The following is a 27552-nucleotide window of genomic DNA, read 5'->3' on the forward strand; positions in this document are numbered from 1 at the left end:
TCATATGCTGCTGGCACCATTCACATATCAGCTCATTTCCTCCTTCTTGCCACCTCACCTGTCTTACAGCAGGTTCTTCTGGTCTCCCAGGGGATAACAGCTGTCAAGAAGGGAACCAAGTCAGTGTTGTAGTGGTGCTCTTCAGTCACAAACTTTGTCTTTTGCTTGATGATACTTGCTTTTTGTGGTCTTTTAAAACCATTTTAGCAATTACAAGCACTGTTGAGAACAGTTACATGCCATTACAAACGTGTCCTTTCAGCAGAGCTGACAGTGACACCTGCACTTCTCCCATGTGAAACAGTATATGTTGACCTTAAAGAATCCAAAAATGCAGCTATAGTGCATGTATTACGTCACAGGATATTTTTCTTACCTTGATTCAAACTTCATCTTATTTCAGTTCCAGAAAATGGTTAGAAAGCCACAATGCCTTTCACCCCACTTCTTGACCAGCACCGCAGTCTAACACATGATATAGCACTGAAATTTTGGCCAGTGGGAGGTTTTTTTTCCAAGGCATGGTGGTGAAGATTATTCAGCAAAAAAATAAGTAATGGACTGTTATCCATATCTCATTGTCCTGGTCCTGGAGTTTTCACTTAAGAAGTAGAGATGGGCAACGAAGGATTTGATTGCAGAAGGTATGTTTTACGTGCTATTTGAGGCACCTCAAATTTCCATACCAGAGTAATGGCTATATAGATATTGTTACAGAGATATTCTTGGCTCTGGTCCTGAATCATCAGTGAGGATTGTGGGTTTACTATTAAAAGAATAAGTGTTTCTTTAGAATCAAAACAGATTACTCCAAAGAAAGTGAAAATTACCAGAGCTCCAAGCCAGCCCGTCTTTCCCAGGATACCGATAGCAGGAAAAAAGCAGAGGTCATGGATCATGTTCTGTCACTTCACTCTATTGATATTTTTTCATGTCTCAGGCAGACGTCCAAAACTGAATGCTTTTCCATAAAGCAACAGAAACAAAGTGGAAATAATAATGCACCCATTATCGGTTGTTCCCACACCTATAATCTTGACACTACAACTGGGAATCTGATGTGCACCTTGTCCTTTATTTCAGGCTTTGTCTCCATTTAGTCATCAGAATCTTTGTATTTCTTCATAGAAGAAATTTATTTAGAGTATCTTAAGATTATCCTAAAGTGCCTAAAAAATTGCCAAACTTTGTGGTGTCACATCTTGAAAGACAAGGAATAATTTAAGATCCTAGTTTTTCTAAAATATATATATATATATGATCTAGGCAGGATCCAGGCATTCCTCAGACTGGATCTGTCAGATTTTTGATATGCTGTTAGTCCACTTGAAAAAAGCTCTTAGAGTGTACAGGAAACACCTGTATAAATCCAGAGATAAATTCCACCCACTGAAAGTCCGTTGTGTAAGTCCCTTCTGCTGTCAGATGGCAAACAACTTTGTTGAAACACACCTTTTCCTCTTGAAGTACATGGTTCTTTCACATTTTTTGATACAGGGTATATGCTTTCAGTTGAGATCCTGAAAACAGCAAACTTCTGTGTATGGGTAGCTTCAGCTAAGCTCTAGCAATGATTGCACTGACTGCGGGGGTGAACAGAGATCACATCTTAGCAGTGTTCTTTTTTATGCTCTCGTTTCTTCTGCCTGTGAAGTGATAGAGATCTTAAGATTTCACTGGCATAAATATTTCTAAAAGCTTGGTCACTGAGATCAGAAGGAAACCAGGCCATACATCATCACCCTCTTCTCACCTAAAGCTGTGATGTGTAAGAAAAGGTGTTCTTCCATCCCAGCTATCGCTCATCTGAAAGCAGTCATGGACTTTCTCAGCGGGAAGTCAATTTTCGCCCATTGTCTCGGCAAAACTTCACGCCTCGCAAGTGAAAGCAGTGCTATTTTTGCACCTGTAAAAAATAACAAGAACTCTTTAAATGTGGTGTCTACCCATACAGCTCTCAAAGAGACAGCCTCAGAACCTGGCTTTCACATAACTCTGCAGGCAAAAGTGCTGAGCTGGTGACTGCTGAGCTGGGTTAAAAGGTTGGAGCCCTGAGCTGCTTCTCCGACACCACCATCTTCTTAGATCTGGCAGCAGGACTGCACGTGAAGTCGCTTCTTGGTCCCATTCTATTAAAAATAAGGTGTTGAGGGTTTTCTTTTAAGAGGCAAACCAGTATTGTTCTTACTTTATAGAACAAAGTCAAGAAGCAAGTATACATGCAGTTATTCTTACAGGTTGGAGAAGCAGTTATTAAGTATCCAGGACAGTAAGTTCTTTATCCAGTAGAACTGCAGCTAGTGCAAGCTGTCTGACTACATCCTGCATATATAAGTGTGCATCTCCCTGCACACTTGATTTAAACACTGAAGTACTTGATGGAACTATTTCACTCACCGTCCTCAGAAACACTGCAATATTAAATACATCTTTTCAAGTTCACCAGGGTCATAAAATTTGTAAGTTTTCAGCATTTTAACAGGTAAAAATTTCTGTACTCCAGTACTGTTGGTCCTTTCCCTTTTCAAGCCCTCAGTTTAAAAGTCCATGCTAAATACATATGTTCAAAACATCAATATTACATAAAAGCATTGTCCATTTGTCCTGTTCTTCTCAGATTTTCCCACTCATGTGTTCTTTCACATGGAGCTCAATGAGTACTTTTTTGGAGTATTTTTGGTTTAGACACAATTACATATTCCTAACTAAGATTAAGTTGTCTAGGAAGATGCTACATTAGTACAGATAAAGACTGCTCAAGTAGTGGTAATTCCAAAAAGCAGATTTAATATCATTGCTACCCTCAGCAGTTTGCCAGTGTGATCCCCAGTCACCAGATTGTGATGGATCGTTATTAAAAAAGGTCTTGACAACAAACAGAAAGATAGATGGGTATAACTAAAAGCAATCTTAATAGTTTACATTAGGCTTCTATAACTTTTCTTACATCTTTAGTAAAAGACTAAGCATTAGAGCAATGTTATTATTGGCATGATAAGCAGAATAGTTTTAGCACATTGGATGATTTTTTAAAAATCATTCTCTGAAATTAGCAATATTAATATGCTTTCGTTTATAAAGTAGAGCAGGTAAAAATTTGGATTATTTGGAAATCTGGAATTTTTACCATTCTAACTACATTTGTAACTAAATGTTTAGATGAAAAGTAATAGGAAATCTGTAGTATTTAGAGTTTGTTTTTCATTATCACTCCTGCATGATGCCATCGTTCACACAGCCACAAATGGGTAGGACCTTATTTTATTCCATCTTTGCAAGGTGGTGAGAGGTGGGACAAGCCACCCTTATTGGACAATAAGGCCAAAGTTTTTCTTCTATGCCCTGTCGCACATCCTGATTTAGCCATACCAGCTACAGGTGAGAATTGAGGTCAAAGGACAAAAACAGTTGTTTTCCCTAACATAGAACAATCCTTTGAGTTCATTTGAGAACTGCTGTTTTATCATCAGGGCTGTTGGCTTAGTCTCTTCTCTTCCCAGTACCTATAAAATGTTTCTGAACTCTATTCATAACAGTTTTTAGCTATTGGGAAAGATTATGACAAGGTAGTGTTTCTGTATCTAGTTATTATCATGCTTGAGCCTCAAGATCTTGCTACAGAATGTTCTTGCTTACACCAGTTCTGCAAGGCTACAAAAGGTTTGTGATGAGGGCAGGCCTGCGTTTGTGTTAATTACTCAGGATGTGCATCCAACAAGCTCGTTATATTGATTACTCACAAGAAAAGTGAAATAATAGCTCAAGCATTCTTGAAGGCACCTATTTCAACATCTGTCATACCGCACAAAACTGTCTGTGTTGTCATTTCCTTCTGGGAATAAACTGTATTGTTCAAGTGAAACTTGTCATATGCCATCTTCCCTCTAAAACAGCTGCATGAATAGGCAGTTTAACCTAATATAATTTAACACAGAAGTCTTACATATGTATTCTAACATGTATGTAGTCTAACACAGTCAGTCTTTGCATATGTATTCTCAAAATATCTTCTGGAAGTGTTTAGAACTTTATAAAAAATGGAAATGTTCAGTCAAAGTAATCATAAATGGTAGCTATTAAAAACTGAGAATTGGAGTGCAGAATAATAACATATTTGGTATCAACACAGTCATTTGGGGGGAGGCAAGCAGGTCTTAACTTCCTGCTGCACCAACAGACATATAACCATGACAAACATTACTGTTCTTACTGTTACTACCGTTCTTCAGAGTTGCACACTGCTACAGCATTTATGGTATGTTCAACTCTATGTAGAGGCTTACTCTAACTTTTGCAGAGTAATAATGTGTGTATATATATACTTATTTTTCAGACAAGAAGCCCTTCTTGCTGCCATTAGTGAAAAAGATGCCAATATTGCTCTGCTAGAACTTTCATCCTCTAAGAAGAAGACCCAAGATGAAGTGGCTGCACTGAAACGAGAGAAGGACCGTCTCGTGCAACAGCTCAAGCAGCAGGTGAGTAGAGGAGAGCTAGGAAAGAAACTGTTTAGTAGTCTGGTGTGAGATTATGATCTTGATTTGTGGAACAAATAATGTACAATCCTGTAGTATGTTGGGATAGAAGGTGCATAAATAATGATTTCAAACTAGCTACTGGTCGTGAAGCCTGTAAAACATGTTGGGGAAAGAAGTCAGTGTTGAGGGAAATTTCTTTGTGCTACTGCCCGAGCAGTAAATGTGTGATAGAACGTGTAGGAAACTGATTCTTATCTTCTACAGGCACAAATAACTGCAGGTTCAGGGAAATGGAGTGATATATCTTCTGGTGTTCTGTATTTGCCTGGTCAGGGAAGAAATGTACATGGAAGAAAATTCTCCTTGCTGTAAAGCTCAAATGTGAGTGTGTCTCTACTGTGACAGGAACATCATATGGGAATGCCAGCTACCAGAGTGGAATTTGGGAGGTCTTGTACTAATGAGTAGATTGGACCTTTCCTATTTCCGTCCCTCTCCCGTTTCCAAGACCTTTTTTGGCAACAATCAGAAAAAAAAAAAATGTTTCTATTCAAGCGCTTATTGTGTTTATGTATTGAATGCAATGTGAAAAATACATTGCAAATAAACACAGAGGAACCAAAAGGTGTCCCTGGCAATAAGAGATTTAGGATATGAAAATATCTGTGTAGATTTTTCACTTCAGGGCTTCTGGTGGGTTTTTCTGAGGTATTCCGTTGCCACATTCCCTGTAAGAGCACATATGCTACTGCCAATCCAGTGTCAACCTCTTCAGTGCCACTGTTCCCATCTTCGTAAAGTTTTATGTGCAACATTTGGTCTGTCAACCATATAGTTTCTTTTGTTCTCAAATACAGTAAGGCAAAACCAGGTCTGTTTTCTGATAAGGGATTTCTTTGCATCTTCCTTAGGAAACACGTGTAGGTTATTTGCCATGAATTTTTAAGATAATTATTTAAGGTTTAATTTAAGAACAGTGATTTTGTTGTACCAGCTTCAAGATGAGCAAGAAGTATATGTTGCAGTCTTCTATTATTTACTTTTGAGCAACAGTTGTAATTAGTTTCATGTTTATACTATGCCTGAGAAATATTTATTTGACCTAATAGAGATATGACACTTTCTCCCTAAAATCTATCCTACATCTTAAGGATGTATCACCTTTTATCCTTTTTTGTGTACAACTTTCAACACATAGAAAGAAAAGCTCCTCAAAGTTACTGATCATGGCACAGTAATACTCAGCACCTCTATAAGATGCAGAGGATCTGAAATCACATTTAGTTTTTTCTTTACCAGTAGTTTTGGTACTTTGGGTACTTTTTGTGCATCAATTCAAATCATAGCAACTTTGGCAGCTCCAGAAATAGGAGATGGGTCAAAAGAGAAGGCTAGGAGATTTTACAGGATCCTCATTACTTATATAGTTAAAGGGAATCTTATTTTTCCACACGGTTTGCAAATATTCTGTGTACTTGGCCCTTGTGGTCCTCTCCAGTTATTACAGGTCACCAGCCTCATATTTTCCAACAAAACAACTGTGCTGCTTCATCAATTTAAGCTTTCTCTACATGGACCCTTTTCTACATTTTGAGAACAAAGGTCCATCTGTGTTTGCCAGCTCCACAGGACTATATAGCATTTCAGGAACTTCCTAAAAGTTTAGCTGTAATTCCTAAATTTACAGTAGAAATTGTGAATGAAAAATCTTTCAGACTTGCAGATGTATTGAACACAGCTGTGCAAGAAATGCAAGTGAGGCCAGTTAATCACAATCTTCTGGAAGTCTTTGAAAAACAGTTCTGGAGTTTCAGAAGTTTATTCAACCCTTCAGATTCAGAGCTGGGATCCTGACCTCAGTAATTCCTTCCTTCTGCCTTTAACATTGTTTCAGAGCTGCTGAGCTCCCTGATAAGTATTTGGTATCGCAGTCCATCCCATTTCTAGGAATTGCTTAGGCTTTGTGGTGGGAGAACAGTTCTTGCAGTTGGCTGTCAGGCACGGCTGACTAAAAGATTCCCATTTCCATGTACGTAAGATGCAAACAGAAATGCTGAGCAATAGCAGAAGGGGGTGGTTTGTGTGAAGAGTTACACATGCTGTGGTGGGTACCTTGGGCCTGATTTCTGAATCTCACTGCGAACCGGGAAAAGCCTCTGACAGAAATAATGCTTCAGGAAGAGCAGTTTTCTGACTACGCTGCAATAGTGAGTGTGAATGGATCCAACCATGTATGATGGGATTCAGATTGTGCCTTTTCATTGCTTGTGCTGGTTATCATTGAGTTGCTACAATAGCTACCACTGTTATTAGACTGACTTACTGTTAATTGACCTTTCTTAGTGTAGAGAAAGGTACAACTTTCTCCCGAAACAAGAACTCATTCTACTGATGAGCCTCAATTTACTTCTTGGAAAAAAAAAAAAAAATCTGATTTATTCAGCCCTGCATTTCAGGTGGTTTCTATTTATTAAAAAAATATTGGTGAAGACACATAGATTCATCAAGGAAAGTTTGTACAGATTCAGGAGGACTCTGTGGTTATTCCTTGCTTTAACTCTACTTAGTCCCTTCCCAACACAGTGTCACATTCTTTGTTGTTTGCACGGCAAGAATATTAGTGTGAGAGAAAGGGAAAGAGTCCTGCCAAAGACTTTTTGGTTCTTTAATTTCTTTAAATATGCATATTAAAGCTTGGATGAAGAGAGGCATTTTGGAAAGAGGATATGGCATCAATGTTGTTTTAATTTAGAGTTTCTAGGCTCTGAATTGCAGGAATGCACCTCAATATAGAGACCATTTCCTAATGAGGCACTCGGCATTGACCAGGCTTTCCAGTAAATGGAGCTGCCTGTTTCATATTGGTTGTCACTTTGTATGAGGGATTTCCTCTATCATCGAAAAGGCAGGCCAGTTGCGGGGCGAGGGTCACCAGCTAATGTGGTCCCAATTTACTTCCCCCCAGAGCACTTTGTTTCTGTGAGTAGTTCATGGAGAAGCAGTGGTTGGGAGGCTGCTTCACCGAAGGGGGCCGGGACTGATGCAAGAAAACAGAGCTGAAGGCTGGCTAAGCAAGTCCAGATGGAGCCTGATGAGCGCCAGCCAGCCTGCACTGATCATACCCATGCAGAAGCCCCCGTGATGTGTGTCCTGCTGGAACTGATGGAGACCCAAGGAGCTTTGGCCCGCTTTGTGGCATCACATCCACCACTCATCTGTTAAAAAGTAGCCTGTTAGCCATTTATTCCTTTCCTTGTCAAGCATGGTTATAAGGATCAGGATATGTTTGTTGTAATGATCAGGATATCATAGAATCATAAAATAGTTTGGGTTGGAATGGACCTTTGAAGGCCATCTAGTCCAACTCTCTGCCATGAGCAGGGACATCTTCAACTAGATCAGGTTGCTCAGAGCCCCGTCCAGCCCGGCCTTGAATGTCTCCAGCGGATGGGGCATCTACCACCTCTCTGGGCAACCTGGGCCAGGGTTTCATCACCCTCATTGTAAAAAATTTCTTCCTCATGTCTAACAGACCCTGCTAAAAAGTTTGTCTCCATCTTTCTTTTAGGCCCCTTTTAAGTACTGAAATGCCACAATAATGTCTTCCCTTTGTTGCAACAGGGCAAAGGGCTACTCTACAGTTTTGAGTTGTAAAGGGGCGGCATATTGGAACAGGCTGAGGTTTACTTGTCTGTGGGCTTTGAGTCTTAATGCTTGGGGTTTTCTACTAGGAGTTGTTTGCAGCAAAGATAGTCATTTTCTGTGTTCATACAGTGTCCAGCACAGTAGGGGCCCGACTTGACCAACATGTCTAGGCGCTCCTATGCTATAAATGCTAAGTAATAGTGATGAAAGTTTTAGGAGGCTCTGAACTGTATCAGTGTATTTTTTTTTTTTATCTGAGAGCTTGGAGTATTGTTCAGTTGAATTGTTTGTAAATCACTGTATTCGCTCGTATTATTATATGATGTTTCATAATTATTCCCAATTCTTTTTTAATACACTGTAGCAGAAGTTACCAGGAACTAGCTTGATTCAGTATTATTGATGATGGGATCTCAACATTCTCGTTTTAAATGGTGTGACCCCAGGTTAGGTTAATGCTGGGTACATTTGATTATGCTGCCTTTCCCTAAATAAAAGTAATTTTGAGATCAGTTCCTCAGTCTTTTAAGAACATGTTGAGTTTTGATCCTATGCTTTAGCGTGCTTGTAGAACCACTCACCATATATTTCATAAACATATCTTTTCTTTTGTCACACAGATTGTTAATGAAAAATATTGATTAGTACTGAGCTCAACAGAGAGTTCTGTGTAACCCACTTGATTTATTCATCCATTTTGTTAGTGAACAGTTGATAACTACTACGGAGTATAATTTCTCGAGTAGTTTTGTACCAACATTTTTGTATTTTAATCATAGAAAATGTCTTTCACTTCAAAGCAGAATTGATTATACATGTAATCTCTTCTTAAAGACTATTAGTAAAGAGACTTTCGGTCTTGGGAAGTCTTTTCTATGGCTCATCCATCTTTATAATGGTACTGCACATGTGTAATCACCCTTACTGCAATTAAAGCTCATTACTACCTTTTCTGTCTGTTATGGGCATAGAAAAAAAATACTATTTCTTTGCACTTTTTAGCAACTCTTTTGGTTTACACAGAGGTATCTCCTCTTGTGTTGTTCTCTAAACTAGGCAGTTCCGGTTTTCAGGTGTCTTGTTTTCTAGGTATCTGATCATTCCAGTTGTTATTTGTCTTTTTCTTTCTCCAAGTGTGGTATCCCAAACTGGACAAAACTCAAAATAAGGCTTCTCCATACCTGAATTTGTTCATGTGCATATCATGTGAGACGTTGTCAGAAACCCTAATGGAGTTTTCCAAAACCTCACCGGTTCCCACAGGTTCCCAAAAACAACCAATAGTAGCTTTCATTATAGTAGATAAACTCTTTCCTAGTATAGTATAGTCAGAGCTAGAAAATTCAAAGATATCTGAGTTGGTTTTGAGTAGCATCTCATTTGTTCTTTTCCTTTCCTGCCCTAAAATGTTATGCTCTGAGTATTGAAATAAATTTTGTTATTCACCTTAGTACAGACTTTAGTGAAGACTGACACAGAGAAGGCAGGACCACTTTGAGCTTCTCGGCTTTAATTTTTTATGACTTTCACTTTTGACTGAGTAGCAGATCAACCTTTGTATTCAGCTTCCTTTTCATTCTAATATATATTTCTAATGTCTACGTTTTCTTCCTCCCTTAGTACTTCGATTTCATACAGTCCCTCTCCTTTCCTGTTCTTGACATATACACTCTTGCTGTTTGCTTATACTTGGTGAAAAAAGCTCCTTTCTGTTTTAATGAAGGGAGATATGAAACCTCATACTATTAGAAGTATGGGTTATGTAGTCAGCTTGCTTATCATTCAAAGGAATCTTAAATACCTGTCATTCCCTTCTACTTCTCTATCCTCATCATGATCATTCCTTCCTCTGTGGGCCAGCATGAATTTGAGTGGCTTTTATTTACCATTCCCATAAATTGAGAGGAACTCTTTGGCGATGACTAGTAGTATTAATAGTTAGCATTTATGCAATATTTAATATATATTTCATCTAGCCATGCAAGTCCCAAAGCTGTTTTCTCTGTGCTAGTTTGTGCTTCTTCCTGCAAAGATTTTGGCTGGCTTTCCTTGTGAGGCCAAGGTACTGTGAAGATTTGTTTCTCAAGTAAATGTGGTTCACGGGATCACAAGGAAGAGGAAAGAATTTTAGATTCCAGAATAGCTTCTCGCCCCGAAAATGCTATTTTTCCACTGTTACTTGTTTCCCTGGAAACCTCTCACACTGACACCTGACACTCCTCTGCTGTGAACTTTTCCGAAGTGAAGTTCCACTGGTTCGAGTCATTTCTCTTTGTAACAGGAGAATGTAAAACAGGTCAAAGGAGACTGACGGACGAGTGTTTTCTTCTTGCTGCTGTGGAGCTGTATCAGCACGGCCATACTTCTGGCAGTTTTTATTACCACCCTGCCTGATGAAATAATACAGATTCTGTGAGGCATGCACTTAGTCTTTGCTTTGCCTTAGCTGTTGTGGTTTGAAACTGTCTGATGAGCATGATTACCCTATTAGCAGATGAATTTCTTCTTTGGGTGACATGGGTACAAGCACTGCAGGTAATTACTGAGTATAGTACTGTTTCAATGACAGAACTACCATTGTTCTCTGAGAGCATCTGAGAGGTCCCAGTGGTGTGATGGTGCCCACTGAAGTTTAATGAGTGGAAGTACCTCTCAAACCTCTGTCAGAAGGGGACTTAGGAAGTCTAGAAAGTATTCAAGTTGTCTAAGTGTGGTGAAGTTGGCATCTTTATAGCAGAGAAAACAAAGTAAAAGTTAATGTTTGAAACAAGTGATGAGATTCAGGACACTTGGATCCATCTTTGTTTATTGATCTCTTCACCACAGTACCCACGTGGTTGCACTAGCAAGAGTGGAAATAGATGCAAAAGTGTGGAAAGAAAACCTATGTGATAAGAAAGTGAAGGACAGATGAGTTTGAAGAGGAGTTGCATGTCAGAGGTTCCTGCATGTATTGGGCAGAACAGAAGGTACTCTGTGAATTCTGGCGTTCTCCAAATGCCAGGCTAACTTGTTCAGAACAGCAGCAGACAGATTAATGTGCTTTGCCAGAAAATTTTCAAGGAATAATGAAACATTTTGAGAACTATTGTCACTTATAGCAGACTTGTTACCTAAACAGTGCAGTCGCAGACTTGTTTACACACTGCGTGGTACATGGAGTGAGTGTAAAGTCATCTATTTTCAGGTTCATGTACTATCACTATCTGTAGGGTCAAATGCAGCTTTACAAAATTTGAATCTACGGGCTTTGATATACAAAGATACCAAAAAAAGTGGGTTTTATAGTATATTCATGGCTGTACTGACAGTGTGGCTGGTATACATATGAGCAGGCAAAAGTGGGGGAAATCACTTTGTTCCTACTCAGGAAGCTATTGGACTATAAACAGAAGAAAATTCTGGCTGAAGTGAATATATATCCACTAATTGGCTCTCATCAAGCATTGCCAGCTATCAAATTTAAGCACTGTGGCTTTTGTCAAAGACCTGTAATCCATCCAGATTATCAATCACGCCGCTGCTGGTTTTGCCAGGCTTTGGTCCTCAGTAATTGTTCCTGTCAGGTGGGGATCTCTGCCAGGAGCAGACCCTGGCGCCCCAACAGCAGCCAAGCAGGCACAGAAAGCAAAGCTTTGTCTTGTCCTTGAACGTCGCTGCCTGAAGCACAGCACAAGAAGCCCTCACGGATTAAAAGAAAGCACCTTCCTCCTGCCATGTGCTCCAGACTTTTTTCCCATCACTTTTAATCATCAATTACCACAGTAACAGCACTCCATGCAGTGTCAGCAGTCTTTCCTGGGGCAACATTTCATCTTCCCGTGGTATTACTTAGACTCTCGTTCTCCTCTCCCTCCTCCTTTTACTTTTACCCTCTGCCTCTTGAATTACTAACAAAAAAGTGAGCTCCTTGCCGTCGCTGGCCTCATGGTGTGGGAGAAAGGAACTCTCTGTTGGCCATGTCTGCTTTCTGTTTGTGCCTTCACTTCTAGGGCATCGCAATGGTGGCTTTGTAGGTTTGCTTGAAGGGAAAGGTTTTTGCCTCACTGAGGGACTGAGCTTTAATGTTTATAAAAGTACTTTGGGACTCAAATGACAACACAGTACATGCTACCCCTTCTTTCTAGACATTCGTAACAGTTTAAAAAATACTCTATGGACTAATATTTCCCAAGTTCAATCTCAGTTTTCAAAAACCTGTTTTAGTCTATTGGAAATATTCCTCCATTTTGTGATTTTTGTTAAGATTTTCATATTATAGTATTAGAACTTTCTAATTCGCTAAAAATTTCCACAAATAAATGTAAATTAATTGGATAGTTGCTGACAACATTTACTGTGACATTTACAGTGTTATGAACTCCTATACTAAGTTATTTAAGCAACATTGTCCCTGACTAGAAGATCAGGATTGCAGGACGAGAGTTGAGACACTCTGTATCCCATTTCTGTGAGCAACAACCAACCTTCTGGTGTTTGACATCAGTTAAAATTGTTAAGCCTACAGTGGGAGGACCAAGGTATTAAAGAGTTAAGAACACTGAGTGAGCTTGTTTTCTTCAAAAGGCTGCACTAGGAAACCTAACCTTGTGCCTAAAAAATAATAATTCCTTAATCTGTGAATTAGTACAAAGTCTATAAAGTCACTGTTATTTCACATGGCAGTTGTACCATGTGATGGTTTTCTATAGTTATCACGGCACAAACTACTGATCTGATAGGCACCATTTTTCAGTTAAATAAAGAAAGGGTATTAGAACAGGTCTTTTTAATCCACACATCCAACAGAGCATTTATGTATTTATTTCTATGAGATTTCTGTGCTCCGAATTTTATGTTGAGAACAGTTACCCTCCCTCAGCTTTCTGAGAGTCTTTGTGTCAGCTGATGAGTTTGTGACATAGATGCAAAAGCTCAGAAAGAGCAGTTTAGAAGAACTCGAGATTGCCAATAGTTGTTCATTCAAGGAATAAAAAGATGGGTGCATCTTCTTTTGCTGAACTTCTACAGTTTGTGGGGTAGTTGGAAAGTATCCATACACAACTACTCCCTATTTGTTGTCCAGCAGCAGGATGTGACTCAGGGGTAAAATATTTGAGACTTTCCAACAATCAGTTCTTGTGGCCGGGTTGGCTTGGCATCACTCTTGTGGTATTTGAATTGACGATGTTTGAAGGCTGACCAGAAAATACAGTGAGTTTATGATTACATTTCAATCTTGTCATTTGGATACATTGTTCAGGGAACTCTGAAGTTTTGGTGACGGAGAGTATTCCACTTAAACATGTCAATAATCTTGATGAGATAAACCCATTAATATATTTGTTGTGAAGAAACATGAATTTCACAACAAAATCTCAGATACCGGAAGATTTGGAATTACTTCTTTGAACTCAGTAAAAATACTTCGATTTTCCAAGATGAGTGTGTAACCATCCTGATATTTCATTGATTAGATGCAGCTTTTTCTGTGCTAAATTATTCCTGTTCATTTGGGTTGTCTTACCTGACACTGGCAATTGTCTAGAAGAGACACATACCTCTTTAGCACATTTTGAATGGAAGATGAGGTAACTTGGTATATTATGATTATCTGTTCCTACATTTATTACTATTATTCCACTGGGAACACACAACACACTGAACAGTTTCACACTAAAGCTATAAAGCAAGATGTGGTTTGTCGTTACTTCTGTTTGGATAAAAAAGCCTAATGAACTTGTGACTTTAAACACTGTCTTATATAAAAAGCAATTCACATACTGATAGTTAGGAGAAAGATAGTGGCAGACAGCTGAAGAGCATTATACAAGCTTTAGCATTGGTTTTAATTTGTGTAAGATTTATATGTGGTGAGGTGATAGGTGATGCAAGGTGTGTTCCAAAAATGTGTAAGGAGAAGGTGAAGTCAGAGATAGCAGGTGACTGAGTGGATTAATAAACTAAATATGCAGAAGGTTTCAAGTAGGTTACTGATTAGAGTTGTATGACTTAATATGTCAGTAATGTATTCTTTACTTGAAGGAGGAATCGTGGAAAGAATTGTGCACCTAGAAATATGTAATGAAAATTAATGATCTACAAGGTACAATTTATTACATGTTTGGGATTTTACTGTGTTATCAGGGGAGTAACATAATCAGTGGTTTTTTTGCCAGAGTAGGGAAAAATACATAGTCTGCAATAGAGAATTTTAATCCCCTCCATCTTAAAAGCATTAGAATGAAAAATTAAGGCTTAACTGTACAGAGTGAACTTCAGCTTCAGTAAATAGTGAGCTGTTGATGAACAGTAGTCTTGGGTATTTTTGAGTTTATGCACTGAAATACCTCTCAGTCTACTGATTTTTTTTTCTCATCCACTATATTAAACTCCTTAGAATTCCAAAAATAATTTCTCTTTTTGAATCAATCTGATTGAGCCTAATCCAGTATGCTATATCTCAGGCTAACTAATAGGTAGTGCAGGGGACAACAGAAGCCTCATGTTGCAGTTAAAAATCTAAGATATATGCTGTCAATTACTACTAGTTTCTTGATACTAACCCTTCACTAATTTACATAATAATTTGTGGAAACTGATAGAATAATATATCAGGTTTCTCAAAAGGAGCCATAGATTTATGAAGTTAGGTATTAGTTATTTGATAGCTTCTATAAATGGATGGTGCTGATGGCTGCAGACTCCCCTCAGTTCTGTTAAATTGATGGTGTTATATTCTAAAGAATCCAAGTCTTAATTCATGTTTTGATGCTGAATAAATTATGCATTTTACTTGTTAATAAGTACATTCTGTTCTCTGCACCGTTCTTCTAAGATGAAAAAATATTCATGACCAAAGAAAAGGTGTGTAGTCTTTCCCTAGAGGTAATGCTTTATGTCACTTGAAATTTGTGAATGTGTGTAGTGAGAGGACAGATGTTTTTCTGCTGACTTGGGAAGCTGTGAGGATTCTGGTATCAGCTGCCAATTCTGAAAGATAAAGGTGAGAAAGTCAATTCTGATAGAGATCCTGCTGCCAGCCCTTCCTTTAAATGGGGGTTTGCAGATGATGCTGTCGAATACAAGGTAGTGATTTTGACAGATCATCTTTGGGGCTGTTGTGTTCTGCTCTGTCTGAGTGGACCTGTATGGAACACAAAATAAAGGAACAGTTTCTGTCTCTTCTTTGACTTTAAATGTGATACCAGAGGATTGAGTCTTTTCCGCACCAAGAAGTGCTTATAGAGATTGGTCCAAGATCATGCGTAAAGACAAAATCAGTTTAAAACTTAGTTATCAAAAGTTTGCTGCCTGATTTTACTTGACATAATCGAGCATTTCTGTGGGTGTGAGATCAATGAAGCAATCAGTGTCAGGCACCCTCAGTTTCAAATATGAGTAAATTTACTTGTGCAATAACATGTTGCACAATTTTAGATAGTCAATAGTATAGGTGAATATTAATGTCTTAAATTCCATACAGCTTTAGTCTCCAAATATATATTAAAAACTGATGACAGTACACGTGCCTGGGGAAAGCAATGGTCTTTGAAAATACCTTGAATACAGCCCTGGTTAAGGGGTAGCCGTTTTATTAGGGGTATTATTCCCTTTGAGCACAACTTTACGGTCACAGAACTTAGTCTTTTGTCCTCTTCTTTCTGTTTACCACCAGTTCCTCTCTGTCTTAGTGTGAATGCAAATATTTCCTGTAATTGAGTAAACAAAAAATAAATGGAACCCTCACAGATGACTCCAGCCAAGTTCTTCTCAGGATCTGAACAATCTAGGTACCTCTTGTTTTTACAGTAGATTTTTGTTTGGAGGGGAAACGTGACTTTTTTTAAACATTCAACTTCACTGTTGCACCAGACTTAATCCTTTTAATAGTTTATGAAATTGCTATTTTCACTTTCTTCACGTCAACCTGAAATTTAACTACAACTTCTGATACCAAGCCAGTGTGGACTCCATTTCCAAAACACTGGTAGATATATCCTTGGCTTCACCTCTTTTATTACAGTTAGCAACCCAAACTTCTGCCAACTGCTGACATTGATGGTGTTGGAAAAATAATAAAAGCAATATAGTAATCCTTAAGAACACACGCATGCCTAAGTTCTTTAAAACTTGGAAGACCGTACGGGTTTATTTGCTCGGTGGAAGTAATAAGTACAATACCTTCTCATTCAAGATGGTTTTTTTCTTCTTATAAGGGGAAATATATTTATTTATACACACAGATCTTCGTTTTGTACACCATAGAGAGATGGGCAAGGTGTGCTTAGAAACTGACTCTCCTGCTCTGGGACCTGAAAACAGATGAGAAATGAACCAAAAAATATTTACATTGCTGCAGGATATATTGCCAAAATTAAAGGAATTCCAGTTGAAGAAGTTATAGAAGTGACTACACAGAATGCACTGAAAGTATTCCCCAAAATTCGGAACTTTCTTCAGATATAGACTTAGAAATATGTAATATTGCAGAAACTATTATTTATGCTATAACTAAAGACCAATACGTATGTTCTTCTGGACTGGAAAAAGAAGGATCCACAGATTGGATGGGGAGGATCCACAGACTGGGAAGTGCAGACTAAGACTGGTTCCTTATTGTCCATCTCTATCCTTTGCATCACTATCAGATGATGAAAAGATTTCTAGATATCTCTCTTTTCTTCCCCCTTTTCATGATTACCAAAACTAGCAAGTCCTTCTCCGTTGTCAGCCAGCGACCTTTTTTATGATACACAGAGGTCTTAAAAAAATATGAAGGCTTCCTTGTTTCCTCCTAGGTCTTCTAGTTGCAAATAAATCAGCTGAGGTTGCCCTGTCCTCCTCTTCATTCATCTCTACTTCTTCCTCTGCTTTGTCAGGGCTCTTTAACATGCGGCTTCCCCTATCTAAGTTAAATGATTTCGCAGTAAAAGGGTTAGGATTATTAAGGAAAAAACACTGACGGTATAACAGACTGTTTTTTCATCTTGTTCCACAAACCTTTTTATTTTGGGGAGATGTAATTTTCTAAGCTTTACAGTGTGCTTTATGGTGATCATTGGGTGGGCCTCTACTCCCATGTAATGGCATAATATAATGGAAAACACAGAAGGACAACAAATTAGGAATAGAACAGGGAATACTGTCTGAAATGCAGACACCTTACAGTCATTCATCTGTCCAGACCTGGCACATCTCTACATATTGTGTGCCATGAATTTTGTAGAAAGGAAGACAACTTGTTTCCTTGGTAAGAACAATTTTGGCATTAATACAGTAGAAAACCTGAATGATTTTTCAGTCTTTCCAGCTAGTGCTGTTATCTAAGCTTTGATGCAGACTAAATAAGAAAAATCAACCTCTGCAGAAATTAAAAAAAAAAAAAAAGAAAAATATTGGTTTATTGTGATTCCCCTTGCTTGTGTAAGAGCGGGGCATATGGACAGGAATCATCTGTCCAGCTCTGTGCTGCACATGTGCTGGGCTGGAATCCGGGCTCCGTGGACCAAACACAGGGACAGTGTGGACGGACAGGAATCTTGTGTCTGCAGACCACACGCACAGACAGTGTGGACAGACAGGAATGTGATGTCTGTATGCTTGTATGAGCCTTAGGAGGCAGGGCTCTTCTGCATCGATGTCAACCCCAATAATCGGCTTTACAGAGAAAATTCTTAGCTTTAATTTCGATTGGGGTAGCAAAGCTCTGTTGGTTGTCAAAGGAAATGCCCTTTTAACTCTTCCCTCCAGCAGTTACCATGGAGGGTTTTGCGTAGATTCAAAGATGAAAGCAAGGCAGAAAAAGAATAATATTGGTTTTCTTTTTCTTTTATACACAACAGCTTTTAAAACTAATTTCAGAACAAGCATAAATAGTCTTGAGGTTTCGGTGTGGCTTTTTTAAAGAAGTTGCTATCAACACTGTTTATATCATGTAGACACAGACACATTCATGTATACACCCAGAGCTGGGTTCTGGGCAGTTACAGACAGTCTGTGTTGAGATGATACTGAGCAGCTCACATCACTTTAGCATCTAGGAATTTGTATCTGTACATAACTATTTTTTTTGCCAAGAACAGCATGTATAGATGGGGGTTGCTATTCACAGTTCTTTGAGGCTGCACACAAATGTAGTTGAAGCAGTGAGTCATATAAAAATAAAAATATGTAAGCCTTTAAGAGGTAAAAACACTGATATTAGATTATCTCTTGAGGTCCTCTCCAATCCCTAATATTCTGTGATTCTGTGATATATACCTTACAAAAATAAAAATACCTTGATAAAGGAATACTTCTACTATAGTTATTGTAAAGACACCATCATAGTAGACAAAGATTTGAAAACTTCCAAATGATATCAGCTAGGAAAGGAGTATGTAGATATAAGTGAGCAGATGGCCTACAAATGATTTTTTGAAAGCAGGGGATCATGATGAGGTTTTAAGATTTTACAGTAGGGTGCATATTGTGTATAGACTGTTAGATGAGAGTTAGCCGATCAGTTTTTATAGATATTGCTGGACTGAGAAGTTTTCTGATTTCAGACTAGGAGAAAAACTATGAGACACAAGCAGAGTGACCAAGGCAGTTGTGTTACACAAGCAGCTTTGTGAAACTGAGGAAAAGTGAGTTTACTTGGAGAAGGAGAACCAAACAGAAAGAATAACAAAGGAAAGAGGGACAAAGTGAAGTAGAAGAGAGAAAGATGAGCATGGTTTGGAGTGAAACTGAAGTGAAAAGGGAACTATGTCAGTCAACTATGTCAAACAAAGCTTTTTCTGTTTTTGATAAAAATAGTTGCCTGTTCTATGGGATACTGTGTAGGTAGTTTAGAAGGCTTGCTTTCAGATGTTTCTAAATTTTGTAAGATTAACCTTATTGCTGGTGCTTAACATTGGCTCTTAAATTGCACAAGTTTAAAGTAATCATAGGATTCTTAAACTGTTGGAATGCATTTCCAGCTTTAGCATAACCTGAGACATCTTCTACATTTTGCTTCATAAAACACATATATCACCAACCTATCAAAGTTTTTATGAGTGTTTATGCTCCAAAATACATTTCAGCTTGTTTTTATGATTGCATTTTTGTCTTTGTTTTTCTCTCGATCAATGAAACATAAGATTAAATCTTTAGCTTGGACCCACAAACATACCACGAGAGGGGAAGAATGAGCAAGGGGAGAAGTACAGTCAGGATTTTTCAACAGTTTGAGTAATAAGGACCATGAAAAAAATGGTATTTTCTTTCACACTGTTATAGAGGTAGCATTTCACTTTTTTGTTCAAGTGAGTTGTCCTTGGTGATATGTATCAAAGTAGGTTAAAGAGACTGAATAAACTGTATATATTAAACATTCGGCAGACACATGAACTAAACATGAGACACTTGCTGCTGTTCACTGGAGAATTTGTAGCAATTCAGCCTCCCAGAATCTTATAGAAAGGCATGGAGTCTGGTATCAGAAAACTGTAAAATGTTTCATGGAAGGATATGTTGAGACACTACATCCAAACTCTTTCAACTTGAACAAAACATGCTAGTTTGGACCGGCTTTTGTCCTAAAGTCCTCCAAAGAAGAGTTTAAATGACAGATCTATCCATCTGCTTAGGTGAACTGTAGTTCCTACCAAGTAACTTTTCAATTTATTGGCCATTTTCAACCAAATCTGACAGAGGGAAAGAAGTCTCAAAGATCATGTAACTTATAGGAGCTTAATTAACATCCACAGCTGGGTAGAGGAGGAAAAAGCCCCAAGTAGTGCTCCCACACAGGGAAGTGAGGAAGAATTGAGCCGTGATATATTTTGTTTGGCTGTAGCACATGCACATGGCTGGCCATTCAGAACATACATACTTTCACACTGGTCCCAGCTGACTCTTGCCTGGAGACAGTACGGGGGAGGCAGGCTGGAGAAAGAGATTATTATAGGGTTGAAGGCCATGCTTAGAAGATGTAGGATACAAACCCAAAGCACGCAGATTTCATTAGCCAGCATGAAATGGGTAATAAAGTGGACTCTTATGCTCTTCCAGGGTAGCCATGCTGTCTGCAAAAGAAATCAATTCTTAACCGATGAAAGAAGTAATGAAGACGGCACAATAGATGGAGAATGGATGTAGCAGCATGATCTAGCAAAAACCAGTTACTGTTAAGCTAATTTAAATAAATGAGGCTTTTTGCTTTCAGGGCATGTGGCAGTAAAGGATACTGATCTTACATTCTCTGGCAGCAAATTCTGCAGTAGGGCCCTTCTCTGCTGTGGCATGGAACCAACATCAGACTTGCCCTAGCAAACTGCCCCACAGGGCAGGGTTGTAATCCAAAAAGTATTTACCTGCTTACTTTCAACTTAGAGTGTAGAGGTTTTATGTGCTCATGACTGGAAGGTGAATATAACCATTTCTTTGATTTCATCTTAAGAATTAGAACAGCAACTCATTTTGCTTGCTGTTGCCATCTTCAGATCAATTTCAGTAGATCATTTCTTTGGTTTTGTGTAGCATGAGGGATCCAGAATTCTTTGAAGATGTTGTCGCAGGATACCATTTGTCCTTTTGATCCTGTCCTTTTGATGCATAAACCACTCAATCGGTACATATTAGGCTTAATTTACAATATGGTGGTAAATGTTCACAGACTGCAGCCCTTGCTCAGACATCTTTGAGATGGAGGAAAATACACCTTAGTGAGCTTTCCACTGAAGACCCTGGCATGCAGTGGAAAGATGCCAAAGAATTAACGTACTTGGTTTGCTCCTGACTAGTTAACCATGAGAGAAGGAGAGAATTTATTGTATTTTTTTTCTTAGTTTCCTTTTAAACCTGGGACTGGGCAGATTCCAGCTCTTGTGAACAAAACAAATAATTGAGAAGGGCAGTTCCATTAACAGTGATCGGTCAACCTTAAACACAGCCTGAGTTATCTCTAAAGAGAGTACAAGAGAGCTAAAGGAACACATATTGTAGTGTTCCCCTGGTATAACACAATAAGGAAACCCAAACACAAGATCTGACTTGGATTGTCTTTTGTGTCACTGGTTTTCTTTATATAGGAGTCAGAGCAATAGATTTCAATAAGCTTTGGCATCCGGTAAACCCTTAGTTACTTGTTAATCTCCTAAGGAATAAAGCTCCAAGAGGTGCATTCCTGTAGGAGCAAAATTTCAGTTCCAAGTTTATTTTTTAAATCCATGTAGTTATAAGTAGATGTGTCAAGCCTCCAGGAGAACTTCATATCTAACTTATCTGCCTCCTTTAATTTAGTTCATGGGGTTTTGAGTATGAATTCTCCAGAATGAAGTTTCTCTGTAATTATCACATGTGGAGAGATGAATAGAAAAATGCAATTGTTAAGCACAGAAATTAACCAGACTGATAAAGTGTTTCACTTTATAGTGTAACATGGTTGTAGCATTGCCAACAATGCATGCAGAAGGCTCTATCTCAGGTAGAATCTGGGTTAAATCCTGCAGGCTTTGACAAACCCCAGCAGCTGCATGCTGCACGTGCTCTTTGTTTGGCTCACAAAAACACAGGCTCAGGATGTACAGAACTGAGTTAACAGGAATGGTTTTCGTTTTTGTGCAGCTGAACAGTGTGTTTGTTTGCTGCTAACAGAGGAGTCACAGTTGCTAATCTTAAACATAGCCGAAAGGAAAACCAAACCTAGCTTGATGGTGCGTCTTTTAAAACTTACAAACAAAAATGACAACTCAGCATGTGCCATCTTTTTACAAATTTGAAAAATGTCTCCCAGATCATTAAATTTCATGAATGGGAAGTGAACAGAGAGTAAAATATTTGACACAATCTTTCAGAGACCCTGTGCTCAAGGTAGGTAGACACTCAAGGTAGGTAGACACTCAAGGTAGGTACAGATATACTCAGGGTAGCTATACAAGGCATCACATTCTAACAATAGGCGAGGAGAGATTATTCTCTCTGTGTTTCTGACACAGAGATATTTACAGGAAGTATGGCAGATATTTAGAGGGCATATGGCTCACCACATGTTCTCAGCAAACATAAAAGGTCTATCTGGAAGTCTTTGCAAGAACATCATCTTCAGAGATGCTGAATTAGGCACAAAACAAAGAAACTCGGGCTTTTTCTTTTTTTTTTTAAGTTATGTTTCTATGCCATTAGTGGTGAAAAGGTTTCTGAATTGTTGCATTTGCGTGTGTGTACTTCCAGTGAAACATTCAACTCAGATTGAAATGGGATGACTCCCTTAACTTGCTGACACACTGTCTGCACCACATACACATTTGTCACTAGTACAGTCATTGTATTAACATTTACTTAATGTGGGTCTTTTTAAACTCTACCTTTGAGGATTAATAAAGCTTGTTTAGACTGGTTAGCAAAGCCAGAAATAACCCAACTCAAATATTTTACAAAAAATGAGAAAGTAGTCACTGATGTCATGTTTTTTGCTGTGTTGAATAAGTCTTTGAATAAGTTACTGCAATGTGAGTAAGAAGCAGACTAGAGCAGTATAGAGAATGCACAGTTTATATAGCTAGTATCTGCTGCTTATTAGAGGTCTTGCCTAGAGATACAGAAATGTGTGATTACTATGAATGAAATTTGGTTTCAAAAACTTGCCAGGGTAATGGTTACCAGAACCTTAGCTATCATGCAGAAATGCTTAATAAAGGTATGTATTCTCATTGTAACATACAGCTTGGTGCAAGCTTTCAAATAAAAGCATTCTCTAAAATATATTATAAACAATGTCTGCAGTTAAATCTGTGGGTTTCAAATTTATACGTGGAATTCCACTAAAAGGAGTTTGTCAGACCTGAGCAGGACTCCTCTAGCTTTTACCAGCCATTTTCCAGAATATGTCTCTGACTTTCCCTTTGTGGATCAGCATCAGTTCTGTTTTTTCTCGTGTAATAATTTTAACGGTGATAAAATCTATTCGTTTGGTCTTCAGGGTGGAGGTGCACAAACAAGCCACCAGTGTAGCCTGCAGTGAACATAAAATAACTTACTCTTAGGAACCTACCAGTAAGAATGTGCTTTGAAGCGGTACATCCATGCAGGAGGAACTTAGTGATTCTTAAACAAAATTCACCATGGCTACAGTTTTGGCAGCTAAAATATTATAAATGTACTGTTTGGAATGAATGTTTTCAGGTGCTGGCTGCATTAGAAATAGTCTACTCCATGGTAATTTCCTTGTTTACCCAAACATTTATAGTGATTGTAGAATACAGGCAGAAGTAAACTGTATGATAACCAGAAAAAAAGATGGTGAAAATAGGGTGAGATCTCTGCAGAACCATGAAAAAAAGGAAAGAGAGCACCTTTAAAAGAAGTGCTGATGCTGACCGTTCACATTTATGGTTAAAACAAAGTTATCTCATATTTTCTCCTGGTGCTTTTTTCTTATAATATAACTGCCTGCTGTAGCAAGGGATAGGACAGAGGCCAGGGTTAAATAATGATGAGAAGCAAGACGGCCGTTAAGAATAAGTGTATAGGAGAGGCAAAAGGACAACTGCGGAAGTTCTGGGTGAAAAAGGGGAGGGTGGGCAAGATCTGATAGTACTAGAGTATAGTCTAATATATAACCAGAAGAAGTTGGGGTTATTTTTTAGATACAATACCCCTGCAAATGTTATACTTGTGACCTGTGGTTCAGGCTCTGGTCTGCAGACCTCTTGTGGCAAGTTCTCCACAGTCCTTCCTGCCTTTCAGCCTTTGAGAGTGTGTGATGGCTCTTCAGTAACTCTGAGGATTGGCACTAGGCTAAAGGATTTGGGACTGGTTTTTTGCACAGTGATAACTGGGACACTACAGAGAGTTGTTAGGTGCTTTGACAAGGTTTGGGGTTTTGGGGGCATGTGTGATTGGAGGGCAAGGAGTGAGGTTACAAAATCTGTGCTCTCAACAAAAAAATAAACCTTCTGAAGAAAAAATCAAGAAGCATATTGAGTTGTGGAGTTTTGTCCTGTTTTTTTTTCTTTCATTCTAGCATTTTATCTGCACATGCATGAAGAAGGTACCTGTGATGGCACACAGTATTTTTTAAGCAAAATTTGGATCTGACATCCGATTTTTATCGTCACTAGTTCTGCTTACAAGCTCTGGAGGTTTTAGACAAAAGCACTCCTGACACAACCAATTTGACTGCGCTGCTCATTTATTTTCTCACAGGACGCAGTGGTTAAACCACTTTGTTGTTCCTACTTTTTACAGTGATGTAGAAATGTTTGCCCTAGGATCTGAGCCATAACCTCATAAGGTGGGAGAGGATTGTATAATAGCGACATGACAAAGCAGTTCAGGACTGCAGGATGTTTGAGTGGTTCCCCACAGTAAACGGTTTGTTTTTAAATCATTGCAACAGCCATATGCTCTCAGAATTTCCATCCTTTTGAAATTTTTTTCTGGAGAGGAGCAATAGGAGTGAAGCTGAATTCATGTATTTCCAGTTATTTTAAAAATTTCCAATTAGAAGTTCATCAGATACAAATCCAGTCCTCAGTAGAAGGTTTTTATTTCAATGTTTGACATAGAGAGAATTAGAAAAATCTACTCTGTTCTGGTTTGCATCACTGCTTGGAATTTTAATGTTGCAAAATAAATTTTGGTGGGATCCACCAGGAAAGAAACTGCTTTTCTTCTCTCTTGATTTTTGCTTGAATCCAGAGATAATCATAGCATGTCCTGAGCTGGAAGGGACCCACAAGGATCATTGAGTCCAACTCCTGTCCCTGCATAGGACAACCCCAAAATTCACACCATATGTCTGAGGGTGTTGTCCAGACTCTTCTTGTGTAAATTAGATCCTGTAGTGAAATGACTACTGATTTTGGTGTTTTCTTGCCAAGACTTGTGTATCAGAAACACACAGTCTTAGATTAACAGCAGAAGCAGTGGAAGGCCAGGATGGATTAATGGGGGAACATAGAAAATGTCCTGCTAGGTGAACTGATCCTATATGATTGTTATCATCAGGATGCTGCAGAGATTGTTCAGGGTTAAAGTGTTCAAAGGGTTATAATGGAGCTAAGCAGCTAAATCATATTTAGCAACTAGACGGAATTTTGGAACCTAGCTACCTCTTCTTTGGAAAACTCAAGGCTTGATAGCTATAAAATTATCCGAAGAAGAAAAGCCCAAATAATAAGAATTGCAACATACTTTAGATTGGAGTGGACCTCTGTGTCCAACCACCTGCTGAGAGCATAACTAACTAGAGCAGCTTGTTCAAGTCTTGTCCCATCACATTTTCAGTGTCTGCAAGGATGGGGATGCCATAGCCTCTTGGCAGCCTCTTCTGGTGGTTGATCAGCCTCCTTCTAAAAAGAATTTTCCTGATCTCCAACTGGAATTTTCTGTGTTCCAGTTTGCATCCATTGTGTCTTGTCCTGTCCCCTCCAGGAAGAGTACAGCTTCATCTTCTGTTTCATCCTATCAAGTAATTAAGAAAGACTCCTGTTTTTCAGGCTAAACCAGCCCAGTTCTCTCAGCTTCTTCTTATACCTCCTGCCAAGTATTAATAGTAGGTTAGTCTGCTTGAAGCTAAGTGACAAAAGTACAGAACCTCTTCAATTCCACTTCCAAATTTTCTGCGAGGAATACTGTGCTTTAAATGTTTAAATCTTCATATTCTTTTTCTGCATTATTGCTAACGTGCTTTTTTTTCCCATGAAATATTATAAAACGTGCTCCCTCTCTGGGAAGAGCTACATTTACTCTCAGAAAAGTTCATGTGCTATAGTAACACTCTGCTAAACTTCTGCTTTTTAATAGATTTTTTTCCACATACATGCTGAAAGCCATGTAAGAAGTTATTATTTATTATCAAAACCAAAAATTGCCAAGGAAATGTGAAATCATTTAAAATCAGTAGCTCCCATTGCAAAGAAGAAATTGTTAAAGAGCCAACCTTAAATATAATAACATAATAAATATGGAGAAAGCGCCTTGACAATAAACTGGTTGCTTAAGAATTAATGTAGTGTGTTTCAAGTAGTGATTTATGAATGATGAGTCAGACTTGGAATGCAAAACTTGCTTAACAAAACAGAGCAAACAATATAAAGAGTTTGCATTATTAAATTGCTTATTGCTTAAGCTCAATTTACTATTAGCTTTTGTTAAATTCATCCAAAATAAAATCAAATCCAGATTCAAACCCTGGACCTTCTCTGTAATGATGTGAGGACAGTCAAGTAGAATCTGCATTCTCTAGCCTCGAGATGCTGATTAAAATTAGAGTTTTCAGAGAGAAAGCATGCAGTTATGAAGGGATTGAATCAACAGCTGGCATTTCTACAGTGAGCTTTGAGCTTTCATTTAAGACATTTAATTTTAGTGTATCTCTGATGATTCAATGTCTAGCTGTACATAATTTACTGTGTATCGTATCTAACTTAGGACTGGCTAGCCTTTGTATTTTTTTTGAATACAAGGACTCCACAAAGCTCAATATGAGACTTTGTCAACATTTTATGCTGGGAGGAGAAATGCCGTCGCTTCGTTTTAGGTCTGCTCCAAGTGTGAGTGCCCAATGAGTGACACTCAGATGACTTGAAGTGAAGCAGCTGATGCAGGGATGACTGCTCACTTTGCAAGACCCTAGAACCATAAAATGGTTTAGGTTGGAAGGGACTTTCCAAGATCATCTAGTGGAACTCCCCTGCCATGAGCAGGGACATCTTCAACTAGATCAGGTTGCTCAGAGCCCCGTCCAGCCTGGCCTTGAATGTCTCCAGGGATGGGGCATCTACCATCTCTCTGGGCAACCTGGGACAGTGTTCAACCACCAGCTAGAGCCAGTTCTCTTTCATAGTCCCCTCTAGCCTACTCTTGGAGTGTCATTGCTACTTGAATGGTCCTTGTAAGCCCTGCTGGATGGGTGGGATGTTTTGCCCAGGCAGATTTCTTTCCTTGCTTGGTATGGGTGTTTGTAGGTGCTTGAGGACCTCGTTTCAGGATAGTATATTAGAAGGACTTTATCTCACTAACGCTGTCCTTTGCAGACAGTCATGTAGCATATTTTAATGTTCATTACAATTGCTTGCCTCAAATGGTTATGTTAAGGCAAGGTATTCCATTTATTCTTACAAAATTTATTTTATATTTTATGTTGTAAAAAATGATATACCCTCTGGATCTTGAAATTTCTTGAGAAGTTGGAGAAAATCTAAGAACAAGCTAAGAAACTTGTTTCGTATTTTGTTAATTCTTTCATAGAACCATAGAATGTCCTGAGTTGGAAGGGAGCCACAAGAATCATCAAGTTCAACTCCTGTCCCGGCATAGGACACCCCCAAAATTCACACCATGTGTCTGAGGACATTGTCTAATCACTTCTTGAATACTGTCACACTTGGGGCCGTGACACCTCCCTGGGGAGCCTGTTCCAGTGCTCCACCACCCTCTGGGTGAAGAACCTCTCCAGTAGCTTAATGTCATTTTA

The 27552-nt window shown here is 38.6% G+C and overlaps 1 protein-coding gene across 18 annotated transcripts in view; it reads left to right on the forward strand.

The window, feature by feature from the left end:
* ERC1 (ELKS/RAB6-interacting/CAST family member 1) overlaps positions 1–27552 on the forward strand; it is a 295118-nt gene that overhangs the window by 231327 nt on the left and 36239 nt on the right. For all 18 annotated transcript variants that reach the window (XR_011742041.1, XM_065859918.2, XM_065859923.2 and 15 more), the window contains one exon: positions 4334–4478. Coding sequence is in view for 17 of the 18 variants with exons in the window: in XM_065859918.2 (XP_065715990.1) it covers positions 4334–4478 (145 nt within the window). In the remaining variant the exon portion in view is untranslated. The remainder of the gene's footprint in view (positions 1–4333; positions 4479–27552) is intronic.

This window comes from Patagioenas fasciata, chromosome 1 (genome assembly GCF_037038585.1).
Source record: "Patagioenas fasciata isolate bPatFas1 chromosome 1, bPatFas1.hap1, whole genome shotgun sequence".
In the NCBI taxonomy this organism is placed as follows: domain Eukaryota; kingdom Metazoa; phylum Chordata; class Aves; order Columbiformes; family Columbidae; genus Patagioenas; species Patagioenas fasciata.